The 24,089-nt window shown below is 36.0% G+C and overlaps 1 protein-coding gene across 1 annotated transcript in view; it reads left to right on the top strand.

Moving 5' to 3' along the window:
* BIRC6 (baculoviral IAP repeat containing 6) overlaps nucleotides 1–24,089 on the top strand; it is a 173,569-nt gene that overhangs the window by 68,555 nt on the left and 80,925 nt on the right. The window contains 18 exon segments of the mRNA XM_029965115.1: nucleotides 139–276; nucleotides 1,014–1,141; nucleotides 1,569–1,700; nucleotides 3,573–3,788; nucleotides 4,122–4,305; nucleotides 4,707–4,862; nucleotides 5,187–5,320; nucleotides 6,944–7,097; nucleotides 7,826–7,942; nucleotides 8,892–9,046; nucleotides 10,186–10,312; nucleotides 11,136–11,246; nucleotides 15,215–15,348; nucleotides 16,336–16,463; nucleotides 18,454–19,016; nucleotides 21,762–21,937; nucleotides 22,515–22,611; nucleotides 22,800–22,994. Coding sequence (XP_029820975.1) covers nucleotides 139–276; nucleotides 1,014–1,141; nucleotides 1,569–1,700; nucleotides 3,573–3,788; nucleotides 4,122–4,305; nucleotides 4,707–4,862; nucleotides 5,187–5,320; nucleotides 6,944–7,097; nucleotides 7,826–7,942; nucleotides 8,892–9,046; nucleotides 10,186–10,312; nucleotides 11,136–11,246; nucleotides 15,215–15,348; nucleotides 16,336–16,463; nucleotides 18,454–19,016; nucleotides 21,762–21,937; nucleotides 22,515–22,611; nucleotides 22,800–22,994 — 3,045 coding nt within the window.

Here is a 24,089-nt window from a genome sequence, read left to right as displayed (position 1 = left end):
TGGTTTTTCCCCTCATTTTTGAGTGCTCAGATTCTTATCCTCTTTAAAAACAAAAAAAAGAGGGGAGTGGCCTAGTAAAGTATGTGTGAAGTTTATTATGGCTTCAAATTAAGACTCTCAAATCTGCTTATTTTGAAGGAGTTTTAGACATTCCCATGATCAGTTGGGTTGTAATGCTGGTGTCCAGACTACTGGATTATGTAGCTACTGTTGAAGATGAAGCAGCCACAGCCAAGAAACCTCTGAATGGAAAAGAGAGAGAACGATTTTTGACAGGTATATCACACTTATTATCAAAACTTACTTCTATGAGTATTGCTTTAGGAACTGTTCAAATACTAAAAATGTATTTTCAATTCACTTGAAAAATGAGATTTTAAAAATGGATTTTATGATAATTTTATTTACACTCTTATCTGCTTCTTTGCATTCCCTTCTCATTAGAAATACAATTTCTTTCATTTTTTTAAGGAAAAAAAAAGCAGGATAGATTTTTGGGTTGTAAAATGTCTGTATATTGTCCTGTGGCTGTGGACTATACAACTGAGAGAGTTGAAACACTTTGTAGTGTTAGAAAGGGCAACAGTATGACTTCATACTGTTTTGGTATTTGTATCCAGTATTTTTAAATGCATTTTTTGTTTGGTTTGTTGTTGTTATTGTGCTGATTAGGTATGGTTTTCTTTGAACATCTTTTCTAAAAATAAAAACATAAAGTTTTTATGTTATGAAGCTGTTCAGATATTTTTATTTAGGACAGTCTTGCTAACCTCCATATATGTTTTAAGAATAATGAAAACAACATGGTACCACTGCATTTTAAAATCACACAGAAATATTACTGTCAGGGGTGATAATTGCATAACGCTAAGAGAGTTAGATTTTGTTTGTTTTGCTAGTATTTAGTTTATTGAGATGCTAACCATTGCTGAAACACAAAGACTTTTCTCTGGAGTTAAGTGAGATTTAATAAGATGGATTAATATATCCTTTTTTTTTTCTATTTGCATTAGGAAACCAGTGGAGTTTTATAAACAACAGCCTTCACACTCAGAGTCTGAGCAGATCTACTAAAGGCAACAGTAGCCTAGATAGACTGTATTCCCGAAAGATCAGAAAACAGCTTGTGCATCATAAACAGGTGACTTCCAGCACGGTAGTGGCTATTTTCACATAAGTATATATTATTTACAGGATTTGTCATTTCTAGAATGAACAGCTTTGGCCTTGGGACTCATTCAGCCTTGCTTTTGCATTGGTCTGGTTCTGTAGCTAAAGGCTGCCTAACTTCTTTGACATTTGTCTTAAACCATGGGGCATGGGATCTACTGGAAGAACAAATGTTGGACTGTACTGTTGCACTCTGTGGCCCATATTAGACAATAAATATAATGTACTTTCTAAATATGAGTACACCTGAGTGCAAGTACTTAAGCTGTGATTTAAAAGTATTTTAAAAGCTCAAGTTACAATTCAAACTGAAGATTGCTATCATATGAACATATACTGATCCTTTTAACATCTTATTGCTTAAGTTTTCATTTATTCCTATTAACATTTTCTTTTAGCAACTTAACTTATTAAAAGCAAAACAGAAGGCTTTGGTGGAACAGATGGAAAAAGAGAAAATACAAAGCAACAAAGGATCATCATACAAACTTTTAGTAGAACAGGCAAAACTAAAGCAGGCTACTTCAAAGGTATGATTGTAACTGACTTCTTGTCCTTTGTGTGAAAAGACCTGTTCCTGCAAAGTCATTTTTGTCCTTACTATAAAAAGTTGTTTCGTCATGGCTGCTATCAGGTATATTCTAATACTGAAAACAGCAGCCATCTGGAAATTTACTGCTCTGTGAAAAATAGTTTATCCTTCTGCAGGGGTTTTTTAGGTAGTTGTGGCCAAAATCACTAATAAACTTGTAGCTTTGGGAATGCCAGTCATGTCATTAAACTTTGGATGACATGCACCAATGAAAACATAAAATAATACTTTATATGGCTAACTTTTATGCTTGATGCTCTTCTGGATGCTTTTCTGGTTGAGTAATGAGAAAATAATCATGCCTATGTCTCCCCAAACTAATAAATATTACTTTTGGGAATGTTTTTTGAACTTTCTCATAAGCTTCATAGCTTCCTAAAAGTACTTGCTGCTTAAGTTATGGCATGTTGCAGTAAGCCCCAGGTACTGAGTGTGGATGTAGTAGTTAAAGAATTATGAGATGAGGTGCTGAAATTTAGGGATTTCTGGAGATGACAATATGGACTTTGCAAGGAACACAAAAAATGTATAAATCTTTCTGGCTACCAAACTGAGATATCTCTTTAAATATTTACTCACTAGTTTCAGTAGTACTCATGTCTGGTAGGATGACTGAAAGTAGGTCTGTGGAAAGAGATTATAGTGGTGGACCTTACAGGCAATCTAAAGGGAAATCTTACAACAATTTCCAGTAAAGATGGGGAAAAAAAATAAACAGTAGCATAAAAATAAGCCCTAAGTTTTCACTAACCATGCTTGTCATGAGCTGTTCTTTCCTGCACTGTCTTCTGCTTTATTCCAGCAGGTTATATCCACTGGTGGCCCCCTTGAGCCACTGGCTGAACTATGCTGTCCAGATATTTAAATTTCACTTTATAGCTGCTATGTTGCATCAAAAAACCATATGGAACTAAAGAACTTTCCCCTTACCATTTCTTAACTTCTTGTTATGGTATTACCATATATTTAATAGCTATGTTTCATGCAGGTTTTGCTCTTTCACCTACTAATCACTTTCAGTTATGACAAGCTGTGAGTAATTTAAAACATGTACTGTATTTAGGAGAAAGCCAAAACCATTGTGTTAGTAAACAGCTCTTTCTTCGGTCTCCTTCAGTAGCTCCTTCTCAAGTGAGACTGTAAGAGGCATTTGTGTCATCTAATAACTGCTAGTGCAGCTGATACCATGAGCTGAGCTGCTAAATGTATGCCCTTGGTGCATGAGAGGAGTAATAAAAGCACCTTCTTTTCTCCCTTAAATTTGTAGGCCCTCTGTCGAAAGGTTGTAGTTTAGAACTCTGATCCACTATCAAACTAGTTCAATTTATGGTGGCTAATGCACATTTTGTACCATGGAAGTATTAAGAATTTTAGAAATTACTGCTGATTTATCTAATGTGAAGAACTGAGAAAGCAGTGTTCTTGTAAGGGTGCATTTCCATATTAGCTATTTTTATATGCAGTTTGCTTCATGGTAACCATAGCTTTACGTACAGGTGTGGAAATATGAAAAATACTTCTAAAATACATATTTGCAATATGTTTTACGGCAAACATAAAGGCTTAATAAAGGTACTTCTGCACAACTGGATTTGGTTTTGAGTTTGTCACCTGAGATACCACGCTGCCAAAGCAAATTTCTGCCAATAGCGCCTGAATTCCATTCCAGATTCTCGAATATTTTTAGATTTTCTTTTATTTTCTTAAGAAGATTTACACTTACTGTTATTGCTGCATCACTGCTTCACTGGGAAAAGATTTAGAGGTTACTTTTAAAATGTAACTGTTCTTTCAAATTTAATTTCTGCAGCACTTCAAGGACTTAATACGCTTGCGTAGAACTGCAGAATGGCCTCGTTCTTCTTTAGATACAGAAGTATCAACAACAAAGGAAACTCCAGAAATTGAACCACTTCCGTTTACACTGGCCCATGAACGCTGTATTTCTGTAGTGCAAAAGCTGGCACTCTTTCTCTTGTCCATGGACTTTACTTGTCATGCAGATTTACTTCTTTTTGTTTGTAAGGTAAACAGAACTCTGTAGTGACCACATTAAGTTAGCTTTCTGCTTGCTTGATGGTAAAAATTAGCTGCAGCATTAAAATTTGAAGTAATTTCTGGTGAGGAAGTTTGTCTGATCTGTCACTTTTTGTGTAACTTAGAATATGATGGCTTCAAAATTGCCTGGAAAAATTAACTTTAAAAAAATATGTTCATGTAATTACACTTACAAAACTCTAAAATTTGAGCTGGTAAAAATACCTAATTTACTTGTAAACAAAATCTGATAATCATAGAAATTAAAGCTGTTTTATACTTCATAGAATTAAATATGAATAGGCATATGTATTTTTTATAGGTTCTTGCTAGAATTGCAAACGCTACCAGACCAACAATTCATTTATGTGAGATTGTAAATGAGACTCAATTGGAACGATTATTGCTGCTTCTTGTTGGAACTGACTTTAACAGAGGAGACATCTCTTGGGGAGGAGCATGGGCTCAGTATTCTCTGACTTGTATGCTACAGGATATTCTAGCAGGTTTGTTTTAAGTTCATATTTTTCAGAATGTACATTGCACTTGAATCTTTTTTCCTTTAATGTTTTAGGAGGTTTTTTTTATTACTATATTAGAATCTGCTGACACAAGACTATTAAAAAAAGCCACAAGCAAATCATAAAATTTAGTTTAGTGTGTAAAAATGCAGTTTAAAATTGCAATTACAGTCAATCCGGAATTAGTGACTTGTGCATTGAAAAGGTCAGATTTATATGAGCCTGATTATTTGAAAATTATTCAGAACTTCTCCCCTTGAAGAAGTAGCCCCTAGAGAATTTAGAGTTAGATGAAGAAAAACAGACAGTTGGCCTAGACACAGGGATGTTAAGTTGTAACTGGAATAAAGCTTGAAATGAAGTTGTCTGCTTAATTTAATACATAGGAGAGTTGTTGGCACCTATAGCAGCTGAAGCTATGGAAGAAAGTGCTTTGGGAGAAGATGCTGGTGCTTCGGCTGGGGATTCTGATGACTCTCTCCAGCAGTCCACAGTTCAGTTAGTGGAGACAATAGATGAGCCCTTGACACATGACATCACAGGTAAATTATTTCATAATCTTGATGTATATATGTATATTGAAAAGAGTAAAAAAAACTTTTACTCATCTGTCGAGGTGCCAATCAATGATTTTTTGGTGGTAGGATACTTAGTTTCTTGTGATATAGGCAGATTATGAACAATTTTGTGATAACTAAAAATGGTTATTTTTGCCATTATTTTTAAAAGGCAACTTGATTGCATTTATTAACTTTTTCCACTAAGTTGTAATATTAAAAAACTTGAAATTACCCATTAAGTGTATGATACATCTATGTTTTATAATTTTTACTGGGTAGTGTTAATACTCTTTTAATCAATCAAAGGTGCTCCACCACTGTCATCTTTGGAAAAAGATAAGGACATTGATCTTGAATTACTGCAAGACCTGATGGAAGTCGATATTGATCCTTTGGATATTGATTTGGAAAAAGATCCCCTTGCAGCCAAAGTCTTCAAGGTATATCATACCTGAGTTTTCAAGATAACCTTTACATGTGAAATATGAACATCCTTTCTCTTTTATACTGCTTCAATAGTGGTATTTGATGTCCTGGACCTGCTTTTAGTTTTTTATAAATGTTTAATGCAGAATGACAGGAAAGAATGTAGAGATTGTTCAGTCTTAGTTGACCTCAAAATATCTTGCTTTTGGATGAAGATTCCTATATAAAGAAGAGGTTCTGAATTTACTCATACTTCAGCACATGTTAAAGACAACAAAAGCATAACATAAAGGAAAAATAAGATCTAGTCCTGTCCTTTCTTATTAAGAGTAGGGTACCATTTATTGCTGCAATTAGTCTTAAAAGTTTATACTATTAGTATTGTGTTTAAAAAAAAGGAAGTCAGCAGTGACCAGTGCTCAAACTGGCTTCAGACTACAAAGAGAAGCAACTAACTTCCAAACTTATTTCACTGTGGAACAAGAAAATTACTAAATGCTTTCATACTTAAAATGAGGGCTAACCATATCAGAGGTAGTACAATAACATTTAGACATAATAGTATATATAGTGTCAATGTGTGTTAAAAACCAAAAATATTTCAGCTGTAAAGAAACACAGCTGTTCATAACAAAATGTCAAGTCTCTTTTGTTTGTTTGTAAGGATGACATTTGGAGTTTTTGCACACCTCTCAGTATTGACTTAAACTGTTAGTCTCATTGTATTAACCTAAATTACCTGTCTCACCACTTGCTCAGAAAACACTAATTTTTTTTTCTGTATTTCTTCATATGTCCTTCTGCGAATTATCTATCCTGTAAAGACTTTTTTCTTTAAATCTCACCCTACCACCAAAAATTACATTTACTGCTTAATTTTTTGTTACTGATGTTTCCTGCCTTCTTTATTCTACTGTGATTTCATGTGGCAGTACTCCTTAGTCCACTTCATCTACAGATACCTTCATAATCTTATTGCCCCATTTGTTGTCCTCTAACAAACAGCATAAAAACACTTCTTCATTCTTAATCTTTCTTCATATTTGCTTCTGTATCTGTAAAACGAGAGTTGGTATTGAATGTCACCATAAAAAACATAGGCATACACAAAGTACCTTCATGCAGTGTTACATTGCTTTTTTTTCTTGTGATGCATATGCTTTCTTAGTGTCTTAAATTATGACACAAGTAGAGATTATTCAATTCTTTTTTTTGCAGAGCCAGTACAAATAGTCCCTGAGCCTCACTGAGGCTTCAAGGTACTTAATTAGTACAGTTAGTAGTGTAGTATTCTCTCTTGATAAATAACTCCTCAAAATATTTGTGTGATACTCTACTTCCAAATTTACGATATGGTACAAACGTGTGAATAAAAACCGATGATAACCTTTTTGAAATTGGCTTCTTGAGTCTCTGAGACAGCTAACTACATGCTAGATTTTGACAATCACTAAGGATTCAGTCTTATACTGCAGTAAGAATTGAAACAAAATTTTCTAAAGCTATTGAATCCAATCTTCTGGTTTTAATTTTTTGTAACTTCAGTTTTTGTTTTTGGTCATTAAAAGCTTTTTGACGGTCTAAAGAGTTGCCGTTCATTTTTTTCCTTTTTTCTTTTGTTTTGTTTGATTTTTAAGCCTATAAGCAGCACCTGGTACGATTACTGGGGTGCCGAATATGGCACCTACAATTACAATCCTTACATTGGAGGTGTTGGAATTCCAGTTGCAAAACCACCAGTAACGACAGAGAAAAATGGATCACAGACTGTCAGCATATCAGTCTCCCAAGGTAAGCAATGAAGTGAAGTTTTGTTCGGGGTTTTTTTCCTGTTATACTGTATTTGACACTTCAGCACATCACACTGTTTTAACAATCTGTGTGTTACGTGGAAAGAATTACATTTCCCATATGCCACATTTTTTTTATGTGAGAGAATATGGTGTGAAACTTGTATTTAAAACAGCCCAACATAGCAGAAAATCTTATTTTCTAACATTTTTGAATGCACTATAGGCAGTTTTAAATCCTTCCTGTTTTCGCAGGAAATTTTGGAAGCTATTTTCTAGCTGGCTCTAACTCTAAGGAATGAAGTGGCACACTTGTTTGGTTTGAAGGAACGCTACTGAACTAGGGTGATAGATCTTTCCCCCAAGACACTGGGGAAAAAAACTTTGGTTCTTGTTTGAGAGCTGTTGCCTTAGGAAAAACATATGCAGATTTAGTCCTGTGTGATGTCAAAGTGACTGTGAAAAGAAATAAGGGTGTGTTTCACAGAAATTTAGTATTTTATTAATTACGTATTTCAGGTCTATAAGAATCTTATGTTCAGTTCAGAGTATAAGTTTCTACAGTCTGCTTTCATCATGTATAAAAGTCAATCTTCTTGTTAGGGATACTGAGATTTTTTCAGTTTACTGTATACTGTATATCTATATTGCCTGCACAAGAAGTTAGAGTAACTAACTATATATGACCTTGATATAATTCAGTTTTACCCTGTTTGTTGCCTTGTGTAGCTTTAGATGCACGTCTAGAAGTTGGACTTGAACAGCAGGCTGAACTGATGCTGAAAATGATGTCCACGCTGGAGGCTGATTCCATTCTACAAGCATTAACAAATACATCTCCTACATGTAACTATATGTTGTCAAATCATTCTTTTCACATGATGATCATCATGCTTTGAAATTTTTTTAAGTGACTGCAGAAAAAATTAGTACAAAGTTGTATTTTGCTTGAATTTTCTTGTTAGGTGAAGCTTTAGAGATAGTTCTTTATTCAGATTTTTGAATTACATATGTACCTCTAAGACATTTTGTGAAACTGGTCAAATATGCATGATTTCTTCTACAATACTTTATACTACAGTGGAGGGAAAGGATCAGAAAATGAAAATAGGTACAAGAAAAGGTTAAGTTTCCTGTGTGAAGCTTCCTTCTTGCTGTTTGAAAGCTGCTTTGCACCAGTTTCACCTATTCTATGATGAGAATGAAAATATTTGCATACAATTTTGAACTCAGCTGTTCAGTAAACTTTGTTTTAAAAACATTTATAGAGTGGTTTACTTCTGAACCTATTTTCAGTGAGTTGTTCTGCCCATCTGGTTAAAATGTGTTACTTTGTAGCCCTCTGGGTACCTTAATATGCATGCAGTCATTGGTTGAATATCTAGGGATGGAATAGGTTTAGTGACATCCTCAGTCTTTACTTCTCTGGAAGTTCATTATTGTCTGCACTAGTTGTGCCATAATGCCTGAAAGAGATGTTCCAATTATTTGTCTTACCATTGTGTTATCAGGACACGGCTATAATATGTGTTTAGCAAGAACTGTGAAAATGTATTTGTATAACTCACTTTCCAAATGGTTTTTGTGGAGATGGAGATGTCTGATATTCAAGTATGCCTTTCACAGTATGGTAGTCAGTAGTCCAACACTACTGAACACTGCATCGAAGATGTTCTTGTAAATTATAAAATGTGTCTTTTCCTTAAGTATAAAATGCAAGGAAATAATAATGAAATTACTTTTAGCAACTTTTCAGAATAATTAATGGGGGGATGGTACCTTGTTTTTTTTCTAGTAACGCAATCTCCTAGTGGAACAGACGACTCATTGCTGAGAGGATTACATGCTGCTAACCAAAATGCCCAGCTGATTGTGCAGTTGTCATCTATACCTATGCTGAGCGCGTGCTTCAACAAACTCTTTTCCATGCTACAAGTCCACCATGTTCAGGTATAGCATTTTGAACTTTGAAATGCTTTTATAATATTTCTCTCTAAATCTAAAAGTTGTTTTTCTATACTTCTTGCTACTTAAGATTCAGGTAACCTGTTATGTTATGTACTTTTTTGCTTGTGAATCTTTCATGGACAGCAGTACTAATAACGTAACACAAGCTACTAGAAGCTTTTATCAGAGGACATATCTTGTTACAGCTGAAAAAGTGGGTATACATTTTCGTATTTAAAAACAAGTTTGTATATTCACTGAATGATAATTGTTATCTTATTAATGAAAACTGTCACAAAGTTTTCAGTCTCCATTTGTGGAGGTTTTCAAAACGCAGTTGGATAAACCTCCAAGCAATCTAGCCTTTCTTTGAGCAGAAGATTGGATTGGGTAACTTCTAAAGCTCCTTTCCAACCTGAATTATCTAGTGATTCTATATGTTAAATTTAAAAGTTTGCTTTTTAAAAAGTTATTGATTTAGCAATGCTTTTCTTGATTCATTTAAAGGAATGCCATGTGCGTTGTATATAAATGATTGGATGCCTGTCTGCCTCTTTTTATTTTAATAAAGTAACTGACTCCATCCCTCAATTGTTCTTTAAATATCTCATCCAGAATACAGTTTGTAGTGTAAACGACCTTGATACTTCCCCAGAATATCTAATGAGTTATTTTCCTCAAGGGAATTATTCAGAGTACCCATCAGTGTCTCTGAGGTTTCCCATTAAATAAATAGGCCTTTTGAATAATTTTGGTTGACTGGGAAACATCACTTTAATAACATTTCAAAAGCTTATGTGCAAACCAGTATTACAGGTGTAAGGTTATGATAACAATATTTCTGAGCAGTGTGTAAAGCTGCTTTTTCAACGCAAGTTTGAAGAAAGTTCTTAAGAGAAACTTTAATATATGTAGAACAAATCAATTACAAAAACATTGCAGAAGCATTTGCTAGTTATGCTGAATTTACCTTGAACATTATGTTTAGCAGAGTTTTCAAATCCTGTAAAGGAGAGAGTGGGTGTGTTATCAGTGAAACAGTAGCAGCTGAGAATATTGATAAAGTTTTTAAAATTGAAACTTTTATTGCTCTAGGGTTCTGAGTTCGGTCTCATGGTGAGGTTTGTTTCCTTTTTTTCCAGCTTGAATCCCTATTACAGTTATGGCTCACATTAAGCCTGAATTCCAGCTCCTCTGGAAGTAAAGATAATGGCGCTGATATCTTCCTTTATAATGCTAACCGAATACCTGTCGTTTCCCTGAACCAAGGTAAAATATATTAAATATGGGAAATAAGTTTGTTTTATTGGTGTTTGTTTTTTTTTAATACCCAATATTTGCTAATAAAAAGTACTACAGTAAGTACTTTTTATAAGATCAGTATTGGGATAATTTTTTGTTCTTGTTAAAGAACTCTTGGGCTCACTGTCTTAACTTGCAAAATATGTTGCTAATGTGTAACTGAGAGTTATTCATTGAATTTTCATAATCTCCTTAGAAATTAAATTGTAAAATTTGTGGGGTTTAATTCATCATTATTCCCAAGAGGACTCTTCAAAATACACTTCTTAGTATAAGATGAACTGTGCAACTGTATGCACTTTTCTGACAGATTTCATCTCATTGTATACCATCCTATGATCCTTCTCTTAAGAAAGGGGTCAGTAGAATGTGAAAACCTTATTACTTTTTAGCATCGGACTACTAATCTGATACAAAGACATGTTGAATTTTTTTTTTTCTATAATATGTTATACTGCATAGTTGAGAAAATCCGAGGCATCTTTTGGTGATAATATAAAATATTTATGCCTGATATAATGAACCTGTTATGCTGACTTCCATGAGAGCATTTTGAAACCAGTTTCTTTACATTGTTTTCTTTGAGATGTCAGGATCTGGGCACTGTAGAAAGTTCTGTGGGCCAATTCCTGTGAAGTGTTGGTGAGGCTTCTTTTCCTAATTTCCTGGAACAATGGTTGTCAAAACAAAGTAAATAACAATACTAAATATAGCACCTTACAGTAAAAAGAAGAAATCTATAGTAATATCCTAAAGATTAAAGCTTGGAAAAACCTGTTTTTCTTGACAGCTTCAGTAACTAGCTTCCTGTCAGTTCTGGCATGGTATCCTAATACCTTACTCCGGACGTGGTGCCTTGTGCTTCACAGCCTAACACTCATGACAAATATGCAGCTTAATGGTAAGTTTGGGTTTGGGGTTGGTTTTGTTTTTTTTATGTTGCCTGTTTTAGTGATGTAAGAACGAGTGTTGATTCCAATCCAGAACATTCCCTTTCTCATATGAGTACTTTTGTTGGTTCTCCGTAATTTCAAGCTTTTCAAGAGTGAGCTCCTTGAATTGCTTGTACCATGGGAAACAAAAACCCTACTGACAAAAGAGAATGTCATTATAAGTAGATAGGCAATGTCTTTTAAAGGTGCATTTTAGGACTAGAGTTGGACTGGGTGATCCTTATGAGTCCCTTCCAACTCAGAATATTCTGTGATTCTGACGATCCCTGGAAATTGGCTTTATAGTATGTGAAGAAGTATCAGAGAGGAAGGATTAAGGTGCTATGAGAGAGATTCATGTTCTTCTGATGTGGTAGGAATATTTTTGTAAATATGCAAGCTCCAATCACTACATATGTTAAACTATCTGGAAATAAGCTCCCAGAAGCTGAATCTATTAAAAAAGAAATCCAGCCACTTCATTTCATTTCCCTATGCACACCAGCTTATCTCACATTCTCTATATTGCTCCATAGCACACTAGAAATAATGTCACTTTGTGGATGAGATTTTGACACAGGACTGATAGAAATTAAAGGAAGTAATTTTTAAATGAGGAAATTAAGTTTCTATATGGCTCACTATCATAGGACAGCTGTCATGAGGAAAGCTTTGGTGACCTTGTCCTCAAGGCTAAAGAAATACCAAATAGTGAGAACGTAGACACTGGAATGTTTTAAAACCTACATGTTAGCCACATAAGAGCTCTTTTAAATTCTGTTTTCCCTCCAAGCATATGACTAGTGACGGTACTTACAGAAGAAGGCATGAGCCACCTGAAGATCACACTTCTATGAAGCAGTTTGCTGTCCTGAGGTGGCACAGTTTTTCTCCAGAATTTTCATCAAAGATTCTTATGAATCTTTTTTCATATTTGCCATTTCAAATCATTGACTTTGGGGTGCGGCTTTTTCTTAAAATTTTTACCTTCTGTCCCCTTTCTGTGATGTTATTTAGATTCAGTCTTATGAAAATCTGCTGAAATTTTTGCTATTAAGTAAAGCAGTTGAGCTCTGAGTAAATTAATGAAAGAGACTTAAGTAATATTCACAAACTGAGATTATAATCTTATTCTTGATATCTGAGAATGGAACGTGGACAGATTTGTAGGATAACAGTGCCTGCAGTTAACAAGCACATGTATTGTCAACACTCCAGTTTGTGACTGTAGAGTGCCATTTTCCAAAATTTATGTGGTGTGTATCACTGAGATCATACCTGAATCTCTTCCAAATTGTATGAGGCTAAGTGGTCTGCTCTGACACTAACAGGCAGCTGTGTGTTTGCAGGAGTTTCTTTGGTAATTGCCTGAGATCAGTAGGTGATTATGTGAATAAAAGGCTGCTCAAGAGCAATGTGATTCATCACGGGCACAATTCAGCATGTGCACATGGTTGTGGATTTTTTTTGTATCTAGGATTGTAAGCCCAAGGTTGGAGTTGAGTTGGAAAGGGTTGGAGATGCAAGCTTGCTGGAGGGTAAAGAATAGGGTTGAAAGTGTGTCTCCTATACATGTGTGTGGATTAACACAGCTGTATATCCCTATATTCACTGAGGGAACCAACAGCTAAGTAGGTATAAGCACCCATCAGATCTCTTCTGTGCCAGGATTCCTCAGCAACTGATAATTCAACATAATCTTCTTTCTCAATGACATTGAGTTGTCACATTTAAAGAGTGATATAATCTGTATTAGATTCTTGACCATTGAAGGTGAGATCCATCAGAGCACTTCTTCAATCAATTATTTTGGGTTTTGTGTTCTTTTGTTCAGAACTGGGGCTTATAATAGTCTCTTGAGTCATTGCAGACAGCATCTCATAGAAGTTCTCATCAACTTAGAATATTCAAGATGAAGCACAAATTGTTCAGGTCTTGACTGTATTGACAGATTGTGGTTAGGTTTATTTATTGAATTATTTTTAAACCACTAAGATGTCAATTACAGTCCATTGGGAATAATTTAAATTAGCCTTGCTAGATGTGTGTAGTTATAAAATGAGGCTTTTTTCCCTTTTAGTATCTAAAATACAAGCCCCTTACTTATGTCAACTGCAGCTGAATGTAATTTTAGTGATAATGATTTGTCTTAAATTTCAAATTAGTTTATAAGTGGAAGTTTAAAAAACAAACAAACAAAAATCCAACGACAAAAGGCAGTAGTAAGTATAAATTCAAGAGCTATGAGCTTAGGGGGCTCTTAGTAACCTGAGTATCAGTTTCATTTTCAACTTATATCATGATATACTCAAAAACACCCCCCAAAACCAGCCAACCAACACCATAACCACTCTCCAACAACCTATATACCTAGTTTCCTTAGAGGAAAAATCAGTGTTCTCTACATTTTATTTAGTAAATGCTCAGATTCAGTAGGGGGAAAATAAACTTTATCAGTTCACCCAGACTGCTGTATAAAGGCACATCCTGCAATGGAAGGCCTCTCTGTTTTTCTGACATCTTCAGTTTTCTTTAAAAAAAAATGTGAAATTGTGTACTTTCTTCTTACAGGCTTGTCCCCCACCCAGACAAGCCTTAACCTGTTCATCCTTTGCATTATCAAATGTGTGCTAGAGCAGGCTTGTTGTCTACAGTGGAACTGGAATACCATGGGATGCTTTCTTGCTTTTATTCAACTGCAGCTATTGCCATACCATCAGTCATAACCATACTTGAACAAGCCAGGCTTGTTCCACTACTGATCTTGATAAATCAATGCAAAATTATTTGTATTGTAAGCATTAGTTTTCTACATTTTATCTAAAGCAAGAAATCTGTTTATAGTTTAAAAATATCTGTTTATAGTCTAAGATTTGATAAAGGGAAAACTTACTCTGAGTTATCTTCTCCTCCCATCTTCCTGTAAGGATTTCTTCTCAGAGCAAGTGTTTTTCCAATGCTGTATTTGTTTCATTGTGCCGAAAGTGTTTCAGCTGAGATAGAAGCAGTCAGAGTTTAGTTCTGGTTTTGACAAAGATGTTTCCCTTCTGGTTGTGATCTTTAGTTTAACTCTCCTTAGTTTAAGGAAATTATTGTGAATCATGAAGACTCTGAAAAACAGAATGACTAGTAAGTAGGTCAGGATTTGTTTCTTTTAACAACTTCCCTAATTAAGAAACTTATCTTGGGATATGAAGGAGTGCCATCCAAGCTGTTGTTCCAGAGCATCATTTAAACTTTTATATATGATGACATAGTCTGAAAGAGATCACATCTTCAGCATGTAATAAACTGTAACTTCATTTAGATAGGTGTAATAATATAAGACTATATTTTTATTCAGTAAGTGGCTGTGCTTTTTTTCAAGCTGTGTTTTGAATTGATTCAATATATCACTACTGAAGGAGTAAGAGTTCACATTTAATAAAGCTCATTCATTCAATCACTGAAGGGTGTATTGTAATTCAAATTCTGGTCTTCAGAGTTCTGATCTGTTAAACTCCCTGCAGTTTTAGTCAATGATGAGAAGTCTGTGCATGTGCCAAGGACAAAAATATTTTGATTTTTTACAGGATAACTGAACACTTGGTCTCTGTCTGACAAACTAAAAAATGCACTTAAGCCTTGTTAAAATGTTGGACTAACAAAAAGAAACAAGTCAAAATGTCTGTATGTATTGCTTCTACAAAATTAATTGCTATTTTCAGGAATTCTGCCTTAGCAAGCTTGGAACAGTGATGGAACAGTTTTGGGGGTTTATATGTATACTTAAAAGAAAAGTTAAAATTGTAGTCCTGAGTAAGCAGCTTTGAGTTGCTGATTTAGCTGAGAATATTTCTGTATCATGAAATAAATATAAGGAATTTGCATTATAAATGTTTGATTTACACTTAATGCTTAAGATTACAGATTTAATTTTTATGTCTTTATTTTTAAGCTGGTCCAAGCAGTGCCATTGGAGCTCAGGAAAGTACTGCCCAATTGTTGGTGTCAGATCCAAACCTCATTCATGTGTTAGTGAAATTTCTTTCTGGCACTAATCCTCATGGAACAAATCAACACAGTCCACAGGTAATGAGCAATTAAAATAAGAGAAAAACTCTTTGTCGTAGAATTTCAACACACTGGACAGAAGCATGTGTTATTTGTTATGTATTATATCCTTGTCTTGTTTCTTTTTCTGGCTAGTCTTAGTTGGTTCCTATGAGCAACCATAGGGAAGTTCATGTTGTTGATACACTCTGTGTAGTGCGAGTATATTTTTGGAACTCTCTGGAGACTTGCCACAGGGAGAGGATGCCATGTGAGATGTTAGTGAAGTATTCCATTCATTTAGTTTCCTGAATCTTGTTGGATTGGGATAAAAATGCCAATGAAGATTTTAAGTATCTAAGAATTCCAGAATTTAAAATTATGCTTTTATTTGCTACCTGATTTGTGCTTTTAGTTTCTGGATTCATCTGGTGTCCACTGCCTCTCCTAATTTCAACAAATGTGTTCTTTTGCTTTTTGCAGTCTTTGAAATGTCTACAAATAGTGACTAAAAAAAGGCCAAGTTAATTGTATGTAATTTTTGACAAGAGTCTCAGTTTAAGAGGCAGAAAATACCTGGTATTTCCAGGTTATTTTTTTCCCAGCAAATTTTCCAGAAAATATATAGTCTATTCCAGAACTTAAACTCAGCACAGTGCTGCTAATTTAAAGTACTTATGTAAATATGTAGCTTGTGAAAAAACATTCGGATTAGCTCAGAAATGCATTCTGTGTGAGATATAATTTGCATTACTGAAAAGAGATTCCCAAGCTGCAAAACGGGTCTTAGACAAAGAACTGAATTTCTTGCTTTTGACTTAGGGTTAGGAATTGAAAAATATGTAATATAAATTGATATGGATTAGTTCTGTAGAAGTGCTGTCAAATTTTCAAAAAGCAAGTTAAGCTACTTGCAATACTTAGAATACTTCTCTGTTTGTAGAAGATGGTTTTGGTAGATACTGCTTAATGTTCTTGAAGACATTTCAGTCTTCATATATAATACTAAAATGTCTTTCCCTCTAGGTTGGACCAACAGCAACACAAGCTATGCAAGAATTTCTTACTCGATTACAAGTGCACCTTTCTTCAACTTGTCCTCATATGTTCAGTGAATTTTTATTGAAATTAATACATATACTTTCAACAGAAAGGTAGATCTTACTGATGTTTTTTTTCCTTTCATGCCCTCTTTTTCTTTCAAATCTGTGTGATTGGGAATCATAACTAAGATGTATATATCCCACCTTGTCATACTATCAAGTTATGTATCAATGGAAATCTTCATTGTTGCTGCAGCACTACAAGCAGGTTCTGAGCTGCTTCCGGCATGTGGAAGAGTGCATCTGGAATCCACCCACAGCCATCTGTGTGTGAGTGACAGTGAAGAGAAGCACTAGAATTCTGAACTGATTTTAACTAGAGCTAAGATATAGGCCTTGTTGAAGTAATCCCTAAAATAAGGACACTGTTGAGCTTACCTATTTTAAAAAGTATTCATTCTAAGAGGCCTGAATTAACACGAGATTTTAGAAATTATTCAGTAGATTGTGAAAATAATATGGATGGCTTTTTGCACAGGGTAGGATGAAATATAAGATTGTTTAATTCTCTTTATGCAATATGCGTATTTATTGCTTTGTCTTTGGTGAGGTTTTTTTCTCTTCACATGACAGTGGAAAACATCCTCTGCCCGACTCTCCTGGGGCCTACTGATGCCCACTAGTGTAGTCAAGTGCCTCTGGCCAGGAGAGAGATAAAAGCTTATGGCTTGTCTTTTACAGCTCTGCTTCTTCAAGGCTGGTCAACGGGCAAGTGACTGTATATACGATGTTACACCGGAAATACAGCAATTGTTTATTCTGAAGCACGTTGGGAATAATTTTGTTCTAGTATAGATGTTATGCTCGTCCCCAGACAAAGGCTTTGTACAGTTAGGGATGAGCTTCCTCAGTTCTGGCTTCCCAGTAGGTGGCACTTTGGTGTTACCTATTGTTTAATCTTAAAGAAAATGATTTCTGCCTTCTAAGAGATTTTACCTTAGTGACTTAATTTATGGGGGTGGTGTTTGCCAGGTTACATTGATGATCAACGACTTATATAAAACATGTCATAATACAATAAAATCATTAATTCACAGTGAATCTCGGAATACATGTCTGCATGCTAGCATTTATTTGAAATAAGCTAATGAGAGCACTGAAAGGGTGGGTTTTGAAATGTGTTAGGGTTTTTTTGAGTCAAACCAAGTGGGAGACTGAAATATCATAAAATGGGAAGCAGAGCACCAGAAAAGGATTTAGATTGTTATTTCTAAGAACTCAGGTAGTTACTGATCAAGGCATACAATTAATTGTGAAGAAGAGCAGAGCAGTATTTTACTCTTTAGAATTAGTAAATGCCAAATATTTTCTTCAAGGCTTTTTCTATAAACTGTTTGGGTCTGTATGTAATTTTAAAAGTTACAGGAACATTAATCAATGTGAAAAGATACAGAGAAGTATATAAAAAATCAGTAAGTAATGCTTCAAGAATTAGCATAAGTTCTATTTTAGATATATTGATTCAAAAGGTTCATTTTGTAGTCCACCACTATACGTGTAAAAGCAATTGGTTAAATAAACGTATCCCTAAGAGAGATCCTTCAAGCAATCAATCTACCCACACTAGCCTGTGATATTTTGAGTACCTTCTCATAGTCTTATGTATAGTTACTATTTAGATAGCAAAAACCTGACCATTCTTCATCCTACCTCTGGAGTGGGGACTGGGGACATACAAAAAACAAACCCTTGGGAAGAAAAAAAACCCATCATGATTTCCTTTAAGAAAAGAAATAATCTAATGGTGTTAAAGTGTTAGGGGACTGCTTCCCATGGGTATTTTCTTGCAAACATAAGACACTTTTCATCCAGAACTGAACAGGACTGTATTCCAAGTCTATACCTACAAAACGAACTGAATTCTAAACAAAACAAAAGCTGGATCCTAGACTTTTTAGAAGGTCACTTTTTGATCCTTTGAGGTGTCAAGAAAGTGATGGCATGAGCAGGCTATGTAATGACCAATATATTAAAAAATTATAAGTGGCAGCTTGTAATATCTCTTTTTTCTTTTTCCTTTTTTTTTTTTTTTGTCTTTCAGGGGTGCTTTCCAGACAGGCCAGGGACCATTGGACGCACAAGTGAAACTCTTGGAATTTACCCTGGAACAGAATTTTGAAGTTGTATCAGTTAGCACTATTTCTGCAGTAATTGAGTCCATAACCTTTCTTGTGCATCATTACATTACATGTTCAGACAAAGTAATGTCTCGCAGCGGCTCAGACAGCTCTGTGGGTGCTCGAGCATGTTTTGGAGGGCTTTTTGCCAATATTATCCGTCCAGGTGATGCCAAAGCAGTTTGTGGAGAAATGACAAGGGATCAACTTATGTTTGATTTATTAAAGCTGATAAACATTTTAGTTCAACTGCCGCTCTCCAGTAACCGAGAATACAGTGCCCGTGTTCCAGTAGCAAGCAGTACTACAGACAGCGTGTCTGATGAAGAAAAGGTTTCAGGAGGCAAAGATGGCAATGGAAGCAACCCTAATACTCAAGGATCAACTGCATATGTGGCAGACTTGGTGTTAGCCAACCAGCAAATTATGAGCCAGATTTTGTCTGCGCTTGGCCAGTGTAACAGCAGTGCTATGGCAATGATTATTGGTAGGTATTTCCTGAAAAAAGCGGACATTCTTTAGGGGTGGTGAAACATTTAAAACTTCTACTAACTCATAACTTGGGTGTAGACATGAAAGAATGTGTCACAGAAATGACAGGAAAAAAGAGACAGAGAAGAAGTGAAAGGGGGAAGAGATATGTAAAAAAACTCCTATCATGAGGTGGGAGACAGTAATTGAAACCAAACAGGAATGTGTTTGGCATTCGAATTTGCTGAATCTCAGAATGGTTAATGTTAAAGGGGCCTCTGGAGATTGTCTAGTCCAACCTTCCTGCACAAAACAGAGTCAACTCAGAACCTGCCTCAGACAACAAGTTGCTCAATACCTCAGTCCAGTTGGCTTTTAATTCCTCAGGGGTAGAAACTCCACAACTGTCCTGGCCAACCTGTTACAATGTTCAATCATTCTTGAGACAGAAAAGCCTTTTTCATATGTTTAAATGGAATTTCCTGTATTTAAGTCTGTAGCCATCACACACCTCTATGTGTGGGTTAGAATGAGTCTAAAGTTTGTACTACAGATACCTTACCTCAGTTGTTCTCTATGTATTGTTTTCCTTTTTTTAATAGTTTCTGCAAAAGACAAATTACAATATTGTCCCTTTCACAGAATACATAAACTTTTCCTCTGTTTTACCAGAAATCACATTAATATCGCATTCTAGGAGTTCCAGTAATATATTTGTGGGTCAGATCTTCCTCCTGTGAACAAGTGAGGAAGATGATCGTACTTTGAACAGCAAAGTTTCTGTTTGTCAGACTTGTATCTGAGGTACATTTTCTCAGAGAGACAACCTATGTGACTTGCTTCTGAGTAGTGATGATAGCAAAGAGTTTATTTGCACAAATTACACCACTGGCTGAAATACTGTGAATGTTTCCATGTGTGCAAAACTGGAAAAACATTTTGCAGGAGTGCAGACAAAGACCTTGCACTCTGTTTCAGGTGTAATAATTGTAAAATTTTTCCTTTTTATAGTGATTCCCTTGTTTTGAAGAAAGTTGCTCTGGCCTTTCCTGTGCTGATCGCTTTTAAGCAGATGTGAGACTGTTAATCAACGCTGTTATCAGAAAACAGTGTACTCGTTGGATGTATATTAGACCAGTGGTTCATTTTGGCATAAAAGCACAAAAAATAGGAAAAAATAGTAATCTCCAGTAGTCAAATAACCAGGAGACAGGATTTGACAAACCTGGATTGTGCTGTTGGAACCTTCCTGAAATTAATTCCAGAACATGTCCTCAATTACTCTGGGTAGTTAGTGTCATATTGCAAATACACTATGAACACTGAAAGTAGTTTGTTCTGGGAATGGGGTTTTGTTCTGACTATGTGGTTTTTTTGAGTGATATTCACATATTATTCTCCTCAAATTTGATGTCTTTCTAAACTGCTAATTTCTGTCCAGCAGTTGTTTCGCGTTTTTTAAAAGGCAATTCAGAAAGATAGTGTTGTTTCAAAATGTTTTTCATTGAATTCAGGATACTGGGCCAGCTGATTCCTTCAGTGGATTGTTCCTTCCAAGGTCTTTAAATATAAGTTATTGAAACTAATTTGTTCATGTATTTTGGGAAGATGCAAGACAGCTGTTTGTGGTTGTAGTTCCTTCATCAAAAACTCTATTAAGCTCTCTCCAGACAATTTCTGTGAACAAAACATTTTTCCTAGACTGCAGCCAAGGTATATATGATCCAAAAATCAGTTATCAGCTTATACTAGTAAACATATAATAACTAATGCAGCATGGAAAGGTACTCCCAGGAAAGGTAAACAAGATGTCTGCAAATGTGTGCTGATAGATAGTGACTCTGGTGTAAAAATTTGTGCTAATAATGTTAATATACTGCAACTGGTGAGCCAGCTGGTCAGGATGCCGGGTGGCCTTGAATAATTCACTTGCCACATGAATTTGAAACGTTTTTCTCTCTGGTTTTTCTTTTATGACCATCTTGTCTGTTTCATTAGGGTTTTATGCTTTGTCATTAACAAACTATGAAAATCATACACTTAACAGTATTCACCTCCTATGCTACCTTCTCCTCACCTGGAAGTCCTCATAGCAGACTCACCTTATTTGACCTCAGCTTTATAATTCGTTACATTTAACTTTGCTAGAGTGGGCAAAGGCTGAGTCTTAAGACTTCTTTCTCTGTTTCCATGCACCCAATGCTTATCAATATTTGCTTTCTTGACAACTTGAAGGTGGTTAAAGTACTACACCTGTGAATTCTCTTGCCAAAATGTTTATCTAAGGCGCATTCCAAAGATCACTTGAGCACACTGGTTTTTATTATCATTTTTAGTATAACTTGAATTTCTCTAAATGGGACGGGATTATTCCATGGTGTCCTCGCATTCCAATCTAAACCCAGTTTTAAAAGCTCTTCCAGACTGAAGTCATATGATTCATGAGACAGTAGTTTTTATGGAAGTAATCTCTTCCTTGGGAAGACTATTAATTTGCTTTCTGTCCTTCATCTCGGTAGTGTATAATCAATACTGGCGAATATTGATATTCAGAAAATCCTCATGCATAAATCCTGAGCTATAACACTGAGAAGCAGAATTTCAGGAACACTAATGGCAATTTATATGATCTTGAAAACTGGTCCATTTGTACTTAGTAAAATCCATGTGAGCATTTAAATATCCTTGAGTTCTCTTATGTGCTATAATGGTTTGATAAATATCAGTTGGTGACCTTTGAATTATTTCTGTTTTCACTAAGGTGCAAGTGGCTTGCATCTCACTAAACATGAAAACTTTCACGGTGGCTTAGATGCAATATCAGTCGGAGACGGGTTGTTCACTATCCTGACAACACTTAGCAAAAAAGCAACAACAGTTCAAGTGATGCTTCAGCCAATTCTTACCTACATGGCCTGTGGGTACATGGGAAGACAGGTAAGTTCCCTTAGGCCTGCTGTGCTTCAAGGAAATTTATAGTACTAAATTCTGTGATCCATTATAAGATCAGAAACTGAGTTAACGCTGTGTAAAAGAGATGTTAATATTTTTTACAACCTCACTTCAATTGGGTGCTGCAGTTAGGGAGCCTCCCTCTGTTGCCCATGAGAGAGAGAGAGAGACACTTTCTGTAAGGATATTTTGACATTCCTGTAAATGTTCCTGGCCAAAGGCTTGAAGATGGATTGGATATGGTGTTATGTGCAGGTGGGAAAGACATTTATTGTGTTCATATTAGTGTGCACTTTAATGTTCAATATTCTTATTTCCCTTCAGCTGCTCACCCCGTGCATTTGATCTTTTCTTTACCACAAAGACTTCTCTTACATAAGGAATTGAACCATGTGGAGCATGGTATTCCTCTCTGCATTCCTATGACAGAGAGGTCAACTGTGGTGGCATTTCCTCTCTAGGAGTTTTGCCTACTAGAAGGGGAGGCTGAGAGCTGTCATGCATATTTCTACCATACTAATTTTGTATGAAACCACATATTTCTTATATATTTTTCTTCCAGGGCTCTCTTGCCACTTGTCAGTTATCTGAGCCACTGCTCTGGTTCATTTTACGAGTGTTGGATACAAGTGAGGCACTGAAGGCTTTCCACGATATGGGTAAGATTGTTTTTTCTTTAGCTGCATCAAGTAAAAAATTTATTATGGATTTTTTTTGCACTTAAAGAAAGAATCCATGTACGTGTCTAGAGGGGCCAGTTTACTAAATAGGCCTTTGCTTGTGTGGAATCTATTGCATGCTTCTGAGCAGTATTGGGGTTTTTTCTGTCTGCCCACACTATATACAGGTGGTGTTCAGCTTATCTGTAACAACATGGTAACAAGCACAAGAGCTATTGTTAACACAGCAAGAAGCATGGTTTCAACTATTATGAAATTTCTTGATTCTGGTCCCACCAAAGCGACAGATAGCAGTTTGAAAGCTAGAGTTCTAGCTTCGGAACCTGATAATGCAGAAGGAATTCACAATTTTGCACCTTTGGGTAAGTAATACTTCTTTCTCTAGATTAACATCCACTGGTCATTTGAATCTGTATCAAGTTCTTAACAAAAAACTTTGCAATAGTGTCAGATGTTGCAATACTGTTAAATCGTCTAAATAGAGCAGTTGCTGGTATTTCAAGATAATGCTGGGGATGAGGTTAGTCCTCTCCTCCACAGGTAATATGACCTCATGTGGGCAGGGGAAGGAAGGAAAGGGAGTGATCTGTATCTGATGAAGTCATGCATCAAGGCGAGCCCATTTCTCCTCCCCTAGGTCAGGGGATGCCTAGTTCCAGCCCGCATCTGCCATAGACACACTAAGACTCACTAATTTCACTTGAGGCACATCGGGTTTGATGAAGCTGTTACAGAAGAATAGCAAAATTGGATGACAGAGAATGAAACTGAGCTGGGTCAAACAGTAGAAACTGGAGCATAAGGCTAATACTGCTGATGGTGTTCTCACATCTAGACCTAACTGCTTTAGTGTTGCCTGAATGAGCATTTGTTAGAAGTGCAATGCTTTTTTGATATCAATACAATGGCTTTTAGTTAACTAAAAGGCCTGTGTTGTAAGATGTAGAGGTACTGCAATAGCTTACAAAGGCTCCTTTTCACCACTAGTGCCTTTATGTTTTCTGTTACTGCCCACTAGCCTAGTGTAGCCCTTGCATAGAATCATAGAATGAGCCGGGTTGGAAAGGACCTCTGAGATCATCAAGTCCAACCCTCAGCCTGGTTACTAGACCATGGCACTAAGTGCCACATCCAGTCTCATCTTAAAAACCTCCAGGGACAGTGAATCCACCGCTTCCCTGGGCAGCCCATTCCAACGCCTGATTACTCCTTTCAGGGAGTTGTAGAGAGTGATGAGGTCTCCCCTGAGCCTCCTCTTCTCCAGGCTAAACAGCCCCAGCTCCCTCAGCCTCTCCTCATAGGACTTGTGCTCGAGTCCCTTCACCAGCCTTGTTGCTCTTCTCTGGACCTGCTCCAGCACCTCAATATCCTTCCTGAACTGAGGGGTCCAGAACTGGACACAGTACTCCAGGTGTGGCCTCACCAGCACTGAGTACAGGGGAAGAATCGCTTCCCTG

The sequence above is a fragment of the Manacus vitellinus genome, unplaced genomic scaffold (genome assembly GCF_001715985.3).
Source record: "Manacus vitellinus isolate BGI_N305 unplaced genomic scaffold, ASM171598v3 scaffold_8_pilon, whole genome shotgun sequence".
Classification (NCBI taxonomy): Eukaryota; Metazoa; Chordata; class Aves; order Passeriformes; family Pipridae; genus Manacus; species Manacus vitellinus.
Note: the sequence above shows the minus strand (reverse complement) of the source record. Positions and strands in the feature narration are given on the sequence as shown.